We start from the raw sequence: 16903 nt of genomic DNA, 5'->3' as shown, positions 1-16903 counted from the left end.
ATCATAAGGAATTTGATTTAGGTCATACCTGAATGGTCTAGTGGTTTTCCCTACTTTCTTCCATTTAAGTCTGAATTTGGCAATAAGGATTTACTTTAAATTTGTATTAATAAAGGCAAACCTTGGTGATACTGTGGGTTGGGTTCCAGACCACCATGATAAAGCATATACAGCAAGAAAGCAAGTCACATGAATTTTCTTATTTCCCAGTGCATATAAAGGTTGTTTACACTAAAGTGTATGAAGCGTCTAACAGTATCATGTCAGGGGAAAAAAAAGGAAAAACCTTAATTAAAAAATACTTTATTGCTAAAATATCTTAGCCATAATATAATAATGCAGTGCTGCCACAAACTTTCAATTTGTAAAAAATACAGTATCTGCAAAACAGATACAATGAAGCACAATAAAATAAGCTGTGTCTATAATGCATAACTCAAGTTCTTTTCCCAGAAATTACTTCACATAGTCCTTTGCATAGTTATAAAAGACCTCATGGGTCAAAAGCAAGACCAATCCAAAATTGTACTTCACTAACCTGTCACAACCTCTTGAGAGTCCCTTGGACTGCAATGTGATCAAATCAGCCCTGAATATTAATTGGAAGGACTAATGTTGAAGCTGAAACTCCAATACTTTGGCCACCTGATGCGAATAGCTGACTCACTGGCAAAGACCTTGACGCTGGGAAAGACTGAAGGCAAAATGAAAAGGGGACAGCAGACAATGAAATGTTTAGATAGTATCACTGATCAATGGACATGTATTGAGCTAGTATGTATTGAAACAGTGGGGGATAGAGGAGCCTGGTGGGTTACAGGTTTGATGCCTGGCCTGGGAGGATTCTACATACCATGGGGCAACTAAGGCCATGTGCCACAAATGCTGAGTCAAGGCACCCTAGAGCCCATGTTCTGCAACAAGAAAAACCACTGCAGTGAAGAGCCCACACACAACTAGAGAAAGCCCATGTGTAGCAACAAAGACCCAATGCAAACCAAAATAAATATATAAAAATTATTTTTTTAAAAATTCTATAGGCATATTCAGATTTCCCCCAGATCACCTGCTCCTATTTCTTTAGTAATTTGCCAAACTCATATTTATAATTTATGCTATCTGGAGAAAAGTGCAGAAACCAATGCCACTTGCAAATAGGAAGCCAAAATGCCCACTAAGAAAAATTTATAAACGGATGGAGCAAAGATGAATGTCTTGGTGCACACGTACTAAAGAAACCAAAGTTAAAAAGAAACAACCAGGGACTTTCCAAAGTGATCCAGTGGCTGAGACTCCGAGCTCCCAATGTAAGGGAGCCTGGGTTCGATCTCTGGTCATGGAACTAAGATCCCACATACCATGGGGCAACTAAGACCTGGAACAGCCAAATAAATTTTTTAAAAGTTCATTTGCTTAAAAGAAAAAAAAAGAAAGAAATAAACAGCCAGGTCTCAAGAGCAAAACTAAAGATAAACAATCTCATGTTTCAAGACCTGATTGCTCTCAATCATATAAATGATTGCTATCATTTTTTAAATTATTTTAACACTTTTTTAGTTATTATTTACTTATTTTTTACTGTGCTGGGTCTTCACTGCTGCACGGGCTCTTCTCTAGCTGCAGCAAGTGGGGGCTCCTCTCTGGCCGCAGGACATGGGCTTCTCCCTGCAGTGAGAAGTGGGCTTCTCCTGCTGCAGAGCACAGGCTCTAGGGCTTGCAGGCTTCAGCAGTTGCGGCTCCCAGGCTCTAGAGCGCAGGCTCAGCAGTTGTCACACATGGGCTTAGTTGTCCCACGGCATATGGGATCTTCCCAGAGCAGGGATCAAACCCATGTCTCCTGCATTGGCAGGGGGATTCCTTACCACTGAGCCACCAGGGAAGCCACACGTATGTTTTCTACCTGGCTATTTCACATGATTTTTAGCAGAGATGTACAAGATCCTCAATGATCCATGTCAAGGACAACCCAACTTCACCTGCATGAACACACACCTTCAGCCACTGAACCACCTGCATTTATTTTTAAAGGCCCTGGTTGTAAGCTTCTGTCCTGTATGCCACTTCTAAACTTTGACAGCTCTTACATGCCTGTTTCTCCCAGGCAGCTTCTGTTACATCACAGGGGCCTTATATGCGGATGTCCTATCTCAAAGGTGCCTAATTCTCCACCGCGTCCTACCAGCACTTCCCAAACCAGCAGCCCCATGATGCAGATACAGTCGTTACTGTTCAAGTCTGAAAGGAACCAATACAGAAGTGTTTCCATTATCTACCCAAAAGAAAACAGAATATATTATATAAGCACAGGTAAATATATCTTTAAATATATCTGAATTACAATGGGGTTTATGCTCAAATAGCTGGAACACAGGTACAGTGTAAAAGCTACAGATCAAGCTGAAGGTAGGTTAGATCCGCTGTAACAGCCAGAGAAGTGCCAAGAGAGAGGTCACGGGGGGTGAGGAGAAGGGGTCAGAATAACTGGGGACGGCTTCCCAGCAGGAGGAAGACCCTGGAAGACACGAACTACTTGGACAGGGGAAGAAAGAACCCCGGAGGCGGGCAGCAGCATGAACACGGGCCCAGAGGCAGGAATGAGGATGGCATGTGGCAAGGCCATGGCCACAGCAGGACCAGAGCCCGGGCCCGGGAGATACCCGGGAGCCAAGGATGCAGAGGGGCCCTGGGGACGCAGCAGGGGCGGCCCGAAAGCCTTGCTGAGCTTCTTCTCCACGGGGTGCACTTTCTGATGCTGAACAAAGCTGCTGTACCACTTGAAGGCTTTCCCACACACCTTACACTCATAGGGCTTCTCTCCGGTGTGAACTCTCTGATGCTGAATGGAGGCAATCTTCTGGCTGAATGCCTTCCCACACTCCTTACACTGGTAGGGTTTCTCCCCAGTGTGGATGCGCTGGTGGACAATAAAAAGTGACCTACACCCAAAACCTTTCCAACACTCCTTACATTTATAGAGCTTCTCCCCAGTGTGCAGCCTCTGGTGCTGCAGGTAGGCGGCGCTCCGGCGGAAAGCCTTGCCACACTCCTTACATGCGTATGGCTTCTCCCCCGTGTGGATCCTCTGATGCTGGGTCAAGGCAGTGTTGGAACTCAGACCTTTGCCACACTCCTTACATTCATAGGGTCCTTGACCAATGTGATTTTTCTCGTGTACGATACAGTCGTAGCTGGACTTGAAAGCTTTGCCACACTCCTTGCACTTGAAGGGCTTTTCCCCAGTGTGGCTCCTCTGATGCCGAAGGAGCTTTGAGTTATATCGGAAGATCTTCCCACATTCTTTGCATTTGTAGAACTTCATGCCACCTCGAAGTATCAGATTTGGGTTCAGATTGATAGTCTGCCACACTGCCTTGCTTTCAAAATCCAAGTGCTGAGACCCGTTCGTGAGAAGCCCTCCCACGGGCCTGCCGTGGGCCTCTGTGCCCTCGGAGGCTTGCTGCTCTACCGCTGGCTCTTCTGTCTTGATGCCCCTCTCACCACCTGACCAAAGAAACCACAAGTTTCCTCGTTACTGAACTGGAAGGGAAACAGGATCCAGCAGTCCTGGTTTTCTCTTGTAGGATGTGATTTTTTAAAAATACACCCATGAGATGGTTATGAGCTTCCATAAAGGAGGATGAGAGAGAAAAAGAAAAACAACAGCATAAACTGGACAAGTGATGACACTGCAGTCCAGGAAGTGCCTCTTATAAGGAAGGGCTGGGCAATGAACCAGGGCAGGTGGGGTGGGCAAGTGAGAGCTTCAAGAGTGGGAAGGAAAGGAAGCAAGAGGAGAAAAAAGAGCAAAAAAAGGATGGGTGAGGTAAGATGGACCAGCACAAAATGCAAACAGGCTTCAAAAGAGAGAGAGGGAGACCCCCCAAGGAGGGAAAAGACATCGGTGAGATGAAGGGGAGCAGCTAGCAGCCCGGAAATACACAGTGAAACGATGGACCCCAATGCCCCACCTGAAGCCAGGAAACCACCCCCAACTCTGAATTCTACATAACAACCAGATAATTCTACTTTAAATATTTCACATAATATTCTGGGATAAAAGACTCTTTCTTTTAGGAAGTCAGAGGGAGCATAAGGTGACCGGAGAACTGTAAGCCACTGTGCTGTTACCACTAAAGGAATCACTTTTTACAACATTACAGTATGTATGAGAAGTGAGCCCTGAAAAGTTCCTTCCTAAAGTAAAGAAAACCCAAGTAATTAAAACCTTCCAGGACTGACTGGTAAGCAGACTGGAAATTTTAGGATGGGTGGGTATCTTGAGAGTGTGGTATTGGAGGAATATTCTTGCCCTTTCCTCTATGGCCCCATTTAAAACAAATTCCTTGTAAACCACAACATTATGAAACTTTAAAATACTAAAAATTATATAAATATTAAAAAGGCAAATAAAATCATAGATATGGTACAAATCAATCAGTCTGATGCACAGAATCACACTTTCCTTAAAGTATGGCTGAAACCCTACCACCCTGCCATGAAAACTGTCCTTATAGGTTCGGGATAGGAACTCAGTACAGGTCAGCGAGTGTACCGAGTCAGCTACAGGGAGCTTTGCTCTCCACTGCAGAAGAAATATTTCCAGTAAACCAGGAACGCAAAACCAGAAGGTGCTAAGTCCCCTTACTCACCTGGACAGATGCCTCTCAAATCCTCTGTTTCCCAGGGATCGGGGTCCCATGGAGCTTCCCCTCTCTCCAGCTGGGAGATCAGATCAGGTCTGGGGAATGGAGACACTACTCCAACAAGAAAGAGAGACAGACAAGTTGAGGAGAGACATCCAGAGCTGTTACTGAGATCCCTCTGCCCACCCCAAGGCAGGCGAGTTGAGCTGGGGGGAGAAGGGGACTGCCTGGGGGACCAATGAGCCACACAGGGGTTCTGAGGAAGGGGTCCAAACTGCACTCCATGGCAAGATCAGGGAGACAGTGATTCTCCCCAGGGAGAAAGTGCAAGTTCGCCCTGACTCAGAAGAAAGGACATCCCCTCAGGAAGGATGAATGTACCGATATCCTGGGAGGCTCCTGCACACAGGAGAGGGCCCACATCCACAACATTGCAAGGACAGAAGAATTGAGGTCACCTGGGGGCACCCCAAGAGTCCTTTCCCTCAGGGTCCAAAACCACACTCTTCCCTGGGAAGGAATAAAGTCTAACTTCAAAGCCAAGGGGAACCTGGGATTTCCCCACCCAGCATCTCCACAGAACCCTAAGGACTACTAGAACTCCCAAGACATCTGAGGAAGACATCAGCTATCAGAGGGCCACTGAGAGACCTTACCGAGGGAAGCCACGTTTGCGTAATTCTCCAGCATCACCTCCCTGTACAGGGCCCTCTGTGCAGAGTCCAGGCTGGCCCATTGGTTCTGGGTGAAGTACACGGCCACGTCCTCAAAGGTCACTGGCTCCTGAAACAACAGGTTCCTGCTCAGGCTCTGAGTGAGGGCCGGAGGGGGCCAGTGTGAGCTTCAGGGAAGAAATGGACCTGCCAAGGTCTGTGACTCTGAGCCCCGTGGAAGGTCTGTTCTACGGACAAGAGCACTCAGTATCCCAGCCCTCTGCCAGGGCTCCCACCTTCAAATGTGGAACACCAAGGCTATCCCACTTGCTCAGCTCTGCGGCTCCAAACTGTCATCCCACCCTCACCGCCTGGCGTCTGGGGCCCTCCAGGCTGTAACTGTGTTAACCTCTTATGTTCCTGTCTCCATGGAGCTGCCTCTCTAGGACCCACAGACCTGAGGTACCCACAACCTGTCACCTTATCTCTGTACACCAACTACTCTCCCCGTCTCCTCTCAGCCAAAGTACATGTACACCGCCGCACTATTCCCTGCTCCAGTTTCTCCTTGGCCTTCCCCACCAGCTTCCACTACACAGAGAGGCCACTCCTTAGAAATAGCCCCAGTACAGCTACATGTTAAAAAAAAAAAGAAATCAGAAAATTCTTTAACATGATATATAACAACAAAATCAAAATAGATTAAAGATCTAAATGTAAGACAGGATACTATAAAACTCTTAGAGGAACACACAGCCAGAACACTTTTTGACATAAATCACAGGAATATCTTTTTCAGTTCGTCTCCCAGAGTAATGAAAAGAAAAACAAAAATAAACAAATGGAACCTAATTACACTCAAAAGCCTTTGCAGAGCAACAACCCAAAGTAAGAGAAAATATCTGTAAACAATACGACTGACAAAGGATTAATCTTTCAAATTTACAAATAGCTTATGCAGTCAATATTTTAAAAAAAAATCCAATCAAAAATGGACAGAAGATCCAAACAGACATTTCTCCAAAAAAGACATACATATGGCCAAGAGGCATGTGAAAAGATGCTCAGCATCTTTAGAGAGACTATTAGAGAAATGCAAGTCAAAACTCCAATGAGGTATCACACTGTTCAGAACAGCCATCACCTAAAAATCTACAAACAATAAGTGCTGGAGAGGGTGTGGAGAAAAGTGAGCCTCCCTACACTGTTGATGGGAATGTCCACTGGCACAGCCTCTGTGGAGAAGAGTACTGCTGCTGCTAAGTCGCTTCAGTCATGTCCGACTCTGTGCGACCCCACAGACGGCAGCCCACCAGGCTCCCCAGTCCCTGGGATTCTCCAGGCAAGAACACTGGAGTGGGTTGCCACTTCCTTCTCCAATGCATGAAAGTGAAAAGTGAAAGTGAAGTCACTGAGTGAGTCGTGTCCAACTCTCAGCGACCCCATGGACTGCAGCCCACCAGGCTCCTCCATCCATGGGATTTTCCAGGCAAGAGTACTGGAGTGGGGTGCCATTGCCTTCTCCAGGAGAAGAGTACAGAGATTCCTTAAAAAGCTAAAAACAGAGCTACCAAATGATTTAGCAATCCCACCGCTGGGCATATATCCAGAGAAAACCATAATTCAGACACATGTACCCCAACGCTCACTGTGGTGCAGCGCTGTTTACAATAGCCAGGACATGGAAGCAGCCTAGAATGTCCGTCGATGGAGGAGTGGATAAGGAAGATGTGGTCCACATATACAATGGAATATTGTTGCTGATGCTTAGCAATTCAGTCGTGTCTGACTCTCTTGTGACCTCAAGGGCTGTAGCCCACCAGGCTCCTCTGTCCCTGGGATTTACCAGGCAAGAGTACTGGAGTGGTTGCTATTTTCTCCTCCAGGGGGTTCTCCTGCGTCTCCTGCACTGAGCCACCTGGGAAGCCCACAATGGAATATACTTGGCCATAAAAAGAGAATAAGATTCTGCCATCTGCAGTAACATGGATGGACCTAGAGATAGTCATATTGAGTTAAGTAAGTCAGATGGAGAGAGAGACAATCATACGATGTAGCTTGTATATGGAATCTTAAAAAAAAAAAAAAAAGATACAAAAGAACTAAACAGAAACAGACTCACAGACTTGGAGAATGAATTCATGGTTACCAGAGGGGAAGGTCAGTGGGGAGGGAGAGACTGGGAGTTTGGGACTGACATGTGTACACTACTATGTTTAAAAGAGACCACTGACAAAGGCCCACCACACGGCACAGGGAACTCTGCAGTATATTCTGCAACAACCTAGACAGGAAAAGAATTTGAAAAAGAATAGATGCTTGAATATGTGTAACTGAATTGCTGTGCTGTATACTGGAAACTAACACATTGTTAATCAACTATACTACAATATGAAATAAGAATTTTTTTAAAAACACTCCCAATATTTCACAAATTTCTTTTCATTCCTTCTTACCATATTAGAAAGCCAGCTCTCCTGAAGGAAACCTGCAGCCTGCCTATTCTGGCCTCTTCTCTGAACCACACATCTTCAAAGAAGGCTGGCTGTGTGCTGTGCCCAGGCATGGGCACATCCCCTGCCCTGCATCGTGAGCTTCATCCCACTTGCGAAAGTTCACCCTCTCTGTCTCCCCGGGCCACCTCCATCATCCCACGAGTGATGTAAACTCATATTCATAGACTAGACCCTAGGCACCAGGCTCTTAGGTGGTACTGCTAAATCTTGTCTGTCATTTACTCTTTACAACACAATGTGAAGTCAGAGTTATTTACCCCCATTTTTCAAAGAATGAAACTAAACTTCAGAAAAATTCACTACTTTGTCCAAAATCACACAGCCAGGAAGTGACAGAGCTGGGACTTCAACCCAAACTTGTTAAACAGCAAACCTGGGCTCCTCCCACACAGTGAGCTGCCTCCGACACAGAGCTCATGAACTTCTCCACACACACAGCCAACCCCTGAACCTCCTGGAGTCGCCCCTGTCTGGAGAAGATCTTTTCACACCACAACTTCCAAAATCAACAGTCAATCCATCTTTATCAGGCTACCTCCAGGCCATACCGGGCCCCTCCCCCAATCTGGACTGAGGGGTCAGCTATTTCAGAACAGCACATCCTCCTAGAAGCCAGAGCCTCTGCATCTTCTGAGACACAAGAACAGTCTCTAACGGCATCCACTGGCTACCGTCTTTGCTTCTATGGACAGACCACACGATGCAGGCACCACATGCAGCCTGGGATCCCAACCTGGAAGGGGTTTCCTGATTTCTGCACTTTCTCACCTTGATGACCCCACAGATGATTCCGCTTCCTGGGAGTCTCACTACCCTATGCAATCAGTGTTCTTTTCAGCCAATGAAAATGAAAACACCTACCCACTGGGGCTCAGCTAAGCCCCTAATTCTCTGAGTGTCCCAATCTCTCCCAGCAGCCCCCAGAGCAGCCTGTGCACTGGAGATGGCACCGGGGACAGGGAGAAGGGAACACTCTCACGATGGCTGCTGGAGGAAGCGGGGAAGAAACACATCGCCAGGACAAATGCTGGTAACTGCTCCTAGCTACTCTCCTCACTTTACACTCGGGCCCTTACGAGGGGGTCCTTTCCAAACCAGAACTAGGGAATTCAAAAGGAGAGAGTGAAAGAAAAAGAACATAAAAGAACAAATTTAGAAACTTCTCAAAGGAGAGCTGACCCTTAAACTGGGCACTGACAAAGTCCACAGGGCCCCTGGAATACTTGAGCCCCAAATCCAAACATCAAATAGAACCATGATGTCCTGTGAGTAATCACCGATTCAGCAACAAGGCATTAAGGGATTCTGAGGACAGCGGCCATAGCCTGGTAGGAAAACCGAAGTTCACTGTGCTTCCCTCAAGTCAAGTCTCACTCCCTCACATCCCCAGAGCTGCTCGCACAGTCTTCCCCACCCAGTACCATCTTCCTTGACACGCTGTTCTTCCCACCTGCTTTCAAATATTCCCAGGTATCACGAGTCCAAAAAAATGCCCATTATAAAGGGGAACTTGGGCTTCCCTGGTGGTGTAGTTTTTAAGAATCTGCCTTGCAATACAGGGGACACTGGTTCGATCCCTGGTCTGGGAAGATTCCACATGCCGTGGAGTGCCTAAGCCCATGTGCCGCAGCTACTGCAGCCTGCGTGCCTAGAGACCGTGCTCCACGAAAAGAGAGGCCACTGCAACATAGAAGCCCTCAAACTGCAATGAGAGAGTGGTCCCGCTCACAACTAGAAAGCACGGTGACAACAAAGACCCAGTGTGACCAAAACTAAGTAAAACATGTTTTTTTAAATAAAGGGGAACTCACTATTTTAAGATAGTTAGGCTGTTGATATAATTTTCTTCCTCCTGTGGATGCTCCCTGTGTTCCTCCACCGTATTTTCCTCCACCGTATTTTTCATCATCTGACAAATTACACTTTTATCATGTATCTCCCTCTCACCAGACTGTAAACCACGAGGCAAGGATTCTGCTTTCTTCATTATTGCTTTCCTGGTGCATAGTAGGTTTTCCTAGTAGCTTTCCCTAGTGGCTGGCAATAGGTAAAAGCTAGTAGTAGCTTTTCCTAATGTCTGGCAGATCCAAGGTGATTAATATGAATTTGGGGGAAGAATTAATTTCAAAAATGTTCAATCACAAATAGAATTTTTACACTTATGAAGAAGGTCAGAAAAGAACAGTAAATACCACTTTCACAGTGAAATGCCAGGGCACATCCATTAAAGCTGATGGTTGATAATTTACCATGCACTGAGGTTCTACTTTCGGTAAAAGACTGGAAAAGCAGCATAAATATAGCTAATGAAGTAACATAAATATCTTTGCTTGCAGATGAAATGGCTAGCTGCCTAAAAAATATCCAAGATCCAAGAAAAGAAATGAAGAACATTTAAAACTGACAAGATAATTCATTCAGTTAGCTAGATATAGGATACATGAACCAAAATGATTAGCTTTACTAAATATTACTATGAACGATTAAAAGACAAAATGGGAGAAAATAAGATGCCATTCATATGAAAATAGCTAAGAGGAGACCCAAAAAACCCTGCAAAACCAAGATGAAGAAAACGAAATGACTATTAAAATAAATAAAACAGAACTGAATAAATTAGAATATACAGTGCTTCTAAACGGGAAGAATCAAACTTGTAAAGAAGCACTTATCCCCAGTTTTGCCTATGATTCCAATAAAATCAACTTCTCCACCAAAAAAAAATCAATGGGATGAATGCAGATGCTGGGGCTCATTTAAAGTCATCTGAGAAAAGTAAGTGTGAGAGACTACCTGAGAAGGTTTTGAAGGAAATACATTTTTGAAAGAAAAGATGGGAGGGAACTGAACTCTACCTGAAAAGAACAATACTTTGAGGAAATGAGAATATAAGCCAGAGATAGTGAGAAAAAATATAAAAAGAAATACATAATAAAGGACTATTATCCAAAGTACACAAAGAACTCTAAAAACTCAACAGAAAAACGAAGAACCTGATTAAAAATGGGCAAAAGACCCGAACAGAAATGTCACCAAAGAAGCTGTACAGACAGCAAACAGGTACACAAAAAGATACTCTACAGCATATATGTTCAGGGAAATGCAAGTGAACACAATGAGATTCCACAACACACCTAGTAGAATGACCAAAATTCGAAACACTGTCACCACCAAACACGAGTGAGGATGTGGAGCAACACGAACTCTCATTCACAGCTGGTGAAAACACAAACTGGTGCAGTCACTTTGGAAGACAGTTTAACAGCTCCTTACAAAACTACAATAAACACATTCCAACCATATGATCCAGCAATCATACTCCTTGGTATCTTCCCAATGAGCTACAAACTTATGTTCACACAGAAACAAGCCCAAGGATGCTCACAGTAGTTTTATTCATAATTACCTTGGAAGCAACCAAATGGTCCTTCAGTAGGTGAATAAACTGTGGTACAATCAATGGAATATTATACAGCACTTTAAAAAGCTATCAAGCCATGAAAAGTCACACAGGAACCTGAAATGAATACTACTAAGCGAATGAAACCAGCATGAAAAGGGAGGATACCAACTACACAGAATTGTGGAAAAAGCAAAAAGATCGACAGTTGCCAGGAAAAGAGGGCAGGACGCTGTATGATATGATAATAGTAAATATGTGTCATTATACATGTGTAACCCACAGAATGTACAACACTGAGAGTGAACCCTAGTGCAAGCTATTTACTCTGGGTTACTATGATGTGCCAATGTAGGTTCATCAATTGAAAAAATGTATCACTCTGATAATGGGCTCTGCATGTATGGGGCCAGAAAGCATACAGGGACTCTGTGCTATCTGTTTAATTATGCTATGAACCTAGTTATCCAAGTCTATGCCCCAACCAGTAATGCTGAAGAAACTGAAGTTGAACCGTTTTATGAAGACCTACAAGACCTTTTAGAACCAACACCCAAAAAAGATGTCCTTTTCATTATAGGAAACTGGAATGCAAAAGGAGGAAGTCAAGAAACACCTGGAGTAACAGGCAAATTTGGCCTTGGAATGCTGAATGAAGCAGGGCAAAGACTAATAGAGTTTTGCCAAGAAAATGCACTGGTCATAGCAAACACCCTCTTCCAACAACACAAGAGAAGACTCTACACATGGACATCACCAGATGGTCAACACCGAAGTCAGATTGATTATATTCTTTGCAGCCAGAGATGGAGAAGCTCTCTATACAGTCAACAAAAACGAGACCAGGAGCTGACTGTGGCTCAGATCATGAACTCCTTATTACCAGATTCAGACTCAAATTGAAGAAAATAGGGAAAACCGCTAGACCATTCATGTATGACCTAAATCAAATCCCCTATGATTATACAGTGGAAGTGAGAAATAGATTTAAGGAACTAGATCTGATAGAGTGCCTGATGAACTATGGAATGAGGTTCATGACATTGTACAAGAGACAGGGATCAAGACCATCCCCATGGAAAAGAAATGCAAAAAAGCAAAATGGCGCTCTGGGGAGGCCTTACAAATAGCTGTGAAAAGAAGAGACGCAAAAAGCAAAGGAGAAGAGGAAAGAAATAAGCATCTGAATGCAGAGTTCCAAAGAATAGCAAGAAGAGATAAGAAAACCTTCTTCAGCGATCAATGCAAAGAAATAGAGGAAAACAACAGAATGGGAAAGAGTAGAGATCTCTTTAAGAAAATTAGAGATACCAAGGGAACATTTCATGCAAAATGGGCTTGATAAAGGACAGAAATGGTATGGACCTAACAGAAGCAGAAGATATTAAGAAGAGGTGGCAAGAATACATGGAAGAACTGTACAAAAAAAATCTTCACAACCCAGATAATCATGATGATGTGATCATTAATCTAGAGCCAGACATCTTGGAATGTGAAGTCAAGTGGGCCTTAGAAAGCATCACTACGAACAAAGCTAGTGGAGGTGATGGAATTCCAGTTGAGCTGTTTCAAATCCTGAAAGATGATGCTGTGAAAGTGCGCACTCAATATGCCAGCAGATTTGGAAAACTCAGCAGTGGCCACAGGGCTGGAAAGGGTCAGTTTTCATTCTAATCCCAAAGAAAGGCAATGCCAAAGAATGCTCAAACTACCGCACAATTGCACTCATCTCACATGCTAGTAAAGTCATGCTCACAATTCTCCAAGCCAGGCTTCATCAATACGTGAACCGTGAACTCCCTGATGTTCAAGCTGGTTTTAGAAAAGGCAGAGGAACCAGAGATCAAACTGCCAACATCGCTGGATCATGGAAAAAGCAAGAGAGCTCCAGAAAAGCATCTATTTCTGCTTTATTGACTATGCCAACGCCTTTGACTGTGTGGATCACAATAAACTGTGGAAAATTCTGAAAGAGATGGGAATACCAGACCACCTAACCTGCCTTTTGAGAAATCTGTGTATGCAGGTCAGGAAGCAGCAGTTAGAACTGGACATGGAACAACAGACTGGTTCCAAATAGGAAAAGGAGTATGGCAAGGCTGTATATTGTCACCCTGCTTATTTAACTTATATGCAGAGTACATCATGAGAAACGCTGGACTGGAAGAAACACAAGCTGGAATCAAGATTGCTGGGAGAAATATCAATAACCTCAGATATGCAGATGACACCACCCTTATGGCAGAAAGTGAAGAGGAACTAAAAAGCCTCTTGATGAAAGTGAAAGAAGAGAGTGAAAAAGTTGGCTTAAAGCTCAACATTCAGAAAATGAAGATCATGGCATCTGGTACCATCACTTAATGGGAAATAGATGGGGAAACAGTGGAAACAGTGTCAGACTTTATTTTGGGGGGCTCCAAAATCACTGCAGATGGTGACTGCAGCCATGAAATTAAAAGACGCTTACTACTTGGAAGAAAAGTTGTGACCAACCTAGATAGCATATTCAAAAGCAGAGACATTACTTTGCCGACTAAGGTCTGTCTAGTCAAGGTTATGGTTTTTCCTGTGGTCATGTATAGATGTGAGTTGGACTGTGAAGAAAGCTGAGCGCCGAAGAATTGATGCTTTTGAACTGTGGTGTTGGAGAAGACTCTTGAGAGTCCCTTGGACTGCAAGGAGATCCAACCAGTCCATTCTGAAGGAGATCAACCCTGGGATTTCTTTGGAAGGAATGATGCTAAAGCTGAAGCTCCAGTATTTTGGCCACCTCATGTGAAATGCTGACTCATTGGAAAAGACTCTGATGCTGGGAGGGATTGGGGGCAGGAGGAGAAGGGGACAACCAAGGATGAGATGGCTGGATGGCATCACTGACTCGATGGACGTGAGTCTGAGTGAACTCCGGGAGATGGTGATGGACAAGGAGGCCTGGCGTGCTGCGATTCATGGGGTCGCAAAGAGTCGGACATGACTGAGCGACTGAACTGAACTGAACTAAGAAAAGAAAGGGAGGGAGCTGAGAGAGCAATACTTAATCTCTTACCTGGACTGTAATATCCTCCAAAATGACTCACATTCTTTTGCAACTAACTCACCACTATGGGCCAAAAATCTTTTTAATATATAAATTCATTCCTTTCACATGCTCTGCTTAAAATCCTTCAGCATCTTCCTACTGAACTCAGAAGTGAAACCAGAGGCTTCACAGTGGCCTCTGAGACACTAGTTGGGCCGAGTTGTCCCACTTCACAATAAACTAGTTCCTCTACCCTTTACTTGTCTCTAGAATACACCCAGCTTTCTCCCCTACCTCAGGGCTGACACATTTGCTATACTCTCTGGAAAGCTCGGCTTTGGCTCTCTCTCCAGTAGTTCTCCAGCCTATTTCTTCCTCATCCTTGAGGTCTCAAGCTCATGTGACCACCTCCATGAGGGATTCCCTGACGACCAGCTTCAAAGGGAGCTTCTTTGAGGCTTCTCAAATTTGAGAGGATGCATAAGAATCGCCCACAGAACTTGCTACAAGATTCCTGACCCGACCTACCCTCCTCCCCAGTATGATTACTGATCTAGGGTGGCACCTAGCAATCTGCAATTTTAATAAGCACCCAAGTGATCCTGATGCTGCCCATCTGTGGACCTCACTGCTAGGAAGCACTGTACTTGAGCAACAGGTACTTATGATATCAACTTACTTGTTTTTGGTAAAGTACCCTCCATGAGAAAGGAGAACTTGTCTGTATTATTCAGCACTACGTGCCTAGTCTGAAAGCACATATGCAAAGAACAATGCAGGCCTCTCTGGGATACACCTACTATTTGAGGAGCAATCTCTTCAATTAAGAATTTTTCTCAAGCGGTTTCTCACCTAGCAACCTTATTTTTTGTTGTTGTTGCTAATCCCGTATTTCTAATTTATCCCCCACCCCCAACATGTTTCCCTCTAGATAAGGTTGTTTTCTATATCTGAGCAAACAATTTTTATTTGTACAACATGGTCTGGATTTTCACATTCTGAGGGAATTTCTTGACGTGGGTCCCCTCTTTTCTACTTAACCCTATATATCCAAACTCTTCACTCTACACACAAGACTCTTACCTCCCCCACCACGTATTTACAACCTTAGCCCTGGGGATGGACTCAAGAGGGAAACCAAAGCCTCGCCAAGTTAGGCCTTTTCGGTCCCTTCCTAATGACCTGATAGCTAATGTGACTTTTAAGACTGAAATGAAGGTAGGCTCACCTGAGGCCAAGTGGTTTGGAGCATGGCTGATGTCCCCTGGCTCTGTGCACTCCTCCCGCTTTGGAAAAGCAAGAACCTTAAAAGCTAAGAGAAGAAGAGCCATGAGCGCAACGGTCCCTTTTCTGTACCATCACCCACAACCACCCAGTCTTCCATCTCATTTCCAGCATTGGCAGGAGTCTCTATCATCCCTCCACTGGCTGATGGCCCCCACCTCCTCATGAATTGGTGTAGCTGGTATTCGGGACAATCCACCACCTGCCTCCTCTGCCCTAGAGCCCTCCTGGGACCATTCACACCCAGCGGACCGATACACACATGACGAATTCGGCCTACAGTGCTGGGTCTGAGCAAACTTAGAAACCTAAAAAAGTGCTTATGGGGACCACGTCATTGACTCCCAAAAGTGCCTACGGAGAGGAGACAAAGGTGGCTGGATTTGGACTGAGTGAAATATTCATGGTCACATTAGCCATCAGGTGACGGGAGACCCCAAGAGGCTCTCCACCCAAGCAAGCAGGAGACCCCAAACATCAGAAACTTCAGTACCGGCCACAGGGGGCTGTTGGGCCAACTTCTTTTAGACAAAAAAAGGATCACGCCTCGGTGGGCAAGGGACTAGACCAGGACTCTAGAGGCGCCGCAGCCACCTCGGCGGCTTCTGTGAGGCCGAGACGCCGAGGCATCCGGTCAGAGGGAGGCGAGTTCAGGGGCAGAGTGCTGACGAGGCGCTAAGGAAAACGAGGGAGCCGGCGCGTAACGGGACTGGCAAGAAGAGCTAGCCAGAATTTACCCTCTTTCCCTCATAACCCCTAGAAGCGGTTCTCTCAAAGATCATGCAGAACCGAGCGCAGGTGTTCACAATCCCTCTAGGCCGCCCATCTCGGTGGTTCCGGCGGCGCGACCTCACGTAACCCGAAGGGGTTGGGCTTCGGACAGGCGCTTGCCCGTGACGTCATTGGTGGGCGCGGTAACACAGTACTAGGGGCTGGTCCCTCCGCGCTTGTGTTCCAGCCGCTGAGCTGACTAGAGGTTGGATGTCGTGGCACCCCTTAATCTACTCAGATCTCGGCCTCTGGGCCCAGGTATGTGCTGTGTGCTAAGTCGCTTCAGTAGTGTCCGGCTCTGCGACCCCATGGCTCCTCTGTCCATGGAATTTTCCAGGTAAGAATACTGGAGTGAGTAGCCATTTCCTCCTCCGGGGGATCATCCAGACCCAGGGATCGAACCCGTGTCTCCTGCATTTGCAGAATAACTCACCACTGGTCCACCTGGGAATCCGGTGCAAGCAGCTGAATGGTTCCAGTCCTGAGGATTTCCCAGGAGGTGTACACTACTTATGGTTGCCATTCCAGATAACAGGTACATTGCTCCAGATGTGCCCACGCGGCCTGGGCCCTGTGTCTACACCGCTGTGGGAGAACTGGAAATGGGAAGAGTAGTG

The 16903-nt window shown here is 45.4% G+C and overlaps 1 protein-coding gene and 1 long non-coding RNA gene across 6 annotated transcripts in view; one reads left to right on the top strand and one right to left on the bottom strand.

Moving 5' to 3' along the window:
* Positions 1 to 287: 287 nt before the first annotated feature.
* Positions 288 to 16353, bottom strand: LOC105603383 (zinc finger protein 621-like). Of its 3 annotated transcripts, XM_042236534.2 has the most exons (6): positions 16253 to 16353; positions 15460 to 15543; positions 14911 to 14980; positions 5300 to 5426; positions 4650 to 4754; positions 288 to 3501 (listed from the first exon to the last, which is right to left on the bottom strand). In XM_042236534.2, the coding sequence occupies exons 4-6, from the start codon at positions 5331 to 5333 to the stop codon at positions 2450 to 2452; spliced, it is 1191 nt and encodes a 396-aa protein (XP_042092468.1). In that variant the 5' UTR covers positions 5334 to 5426; positions 14911 to 14980; positions 15460 to 15543; positions 16253 to 16353; the 3' UTR covers positions 288 to 2449. The 3 variants fall into 3 exon arrangements, with proteins under 3 accessions (XP_042092468.1, XP_011954803.2, XP_011954802.2); XM_012099413.5 differs by lacking the exon at positions 14911 to 14980 and having other exon boundaries at positions 16009 to 16353; XM_012099412.5 differs by lacking the exon at positions 14911 to 14980.
* A 63-nt stretch (positions 16354 to 16416) lies between these two features.
* The window catches only part of LOC105603384 (uncharacterized), a 29063-nt gene continuing 28576 nt past the window's right edge, over positions 16417 to 16903 (top strand). For all 3 annotated transcript variants that reach the window (XR_003586043.3, XR_001022472.5, XR_009597345.1), the window contains exons 1-2: positions 16417 to 16623; positions 16710 to 16821. This is a non-coding gene — a long non-coding RNA (uncharacterized LOC105603384). The remainder of the gene's footprint in view (positions 16624 to 16709; positions 16822 to 16903) is intronic.

Source organism: Ovis aries, chromosome 19, assembly GCF_016772045.2.
Source record: "Ovis aries strain OAR_USU_Benz2616 breed Rambouillet chromosome 19, ARS-UI_Ramb_v3.0, whole genome shotgun sequence".
NCBI classification, from domain to species: Eukaryota; Metazoa; Chordata; class Mammalia; order Artiodactyla; family Bovidae; genus Ovis; species Ovis aries.
The sequence above is the reverse complement of the archived record's forward strand: the minus strand, read 5'-3'. Positions and strand labels throughout refer to the sequence as shown.

Excerpts from the sequence above, each read along its gene's own strand:
- LOC105603383 (XM_012099412.5), bottom strand. The coding sequence starts at position 16,297 with ATGATCTTTGAGAGAACCGCTTCTAGGGGTTATGAGGGAAAGAGG. Across the intron at positions 5,427-15,459 it reads TCCAAACCACTTGGCCTCAG|GAGCCAGTGACCTTTGAGGA; the intron begins GTGAGCCTACCT and ends CTGTTGTTTCAG. Across the intron at positions 3,502-4,649 it reads TTTGAGAGGCATCTGTCCAG|GTGGTGAGAGGGGCATCAAG; the intron begins GTGAGTAAGGGG and ends TTCTTTGGTCAG.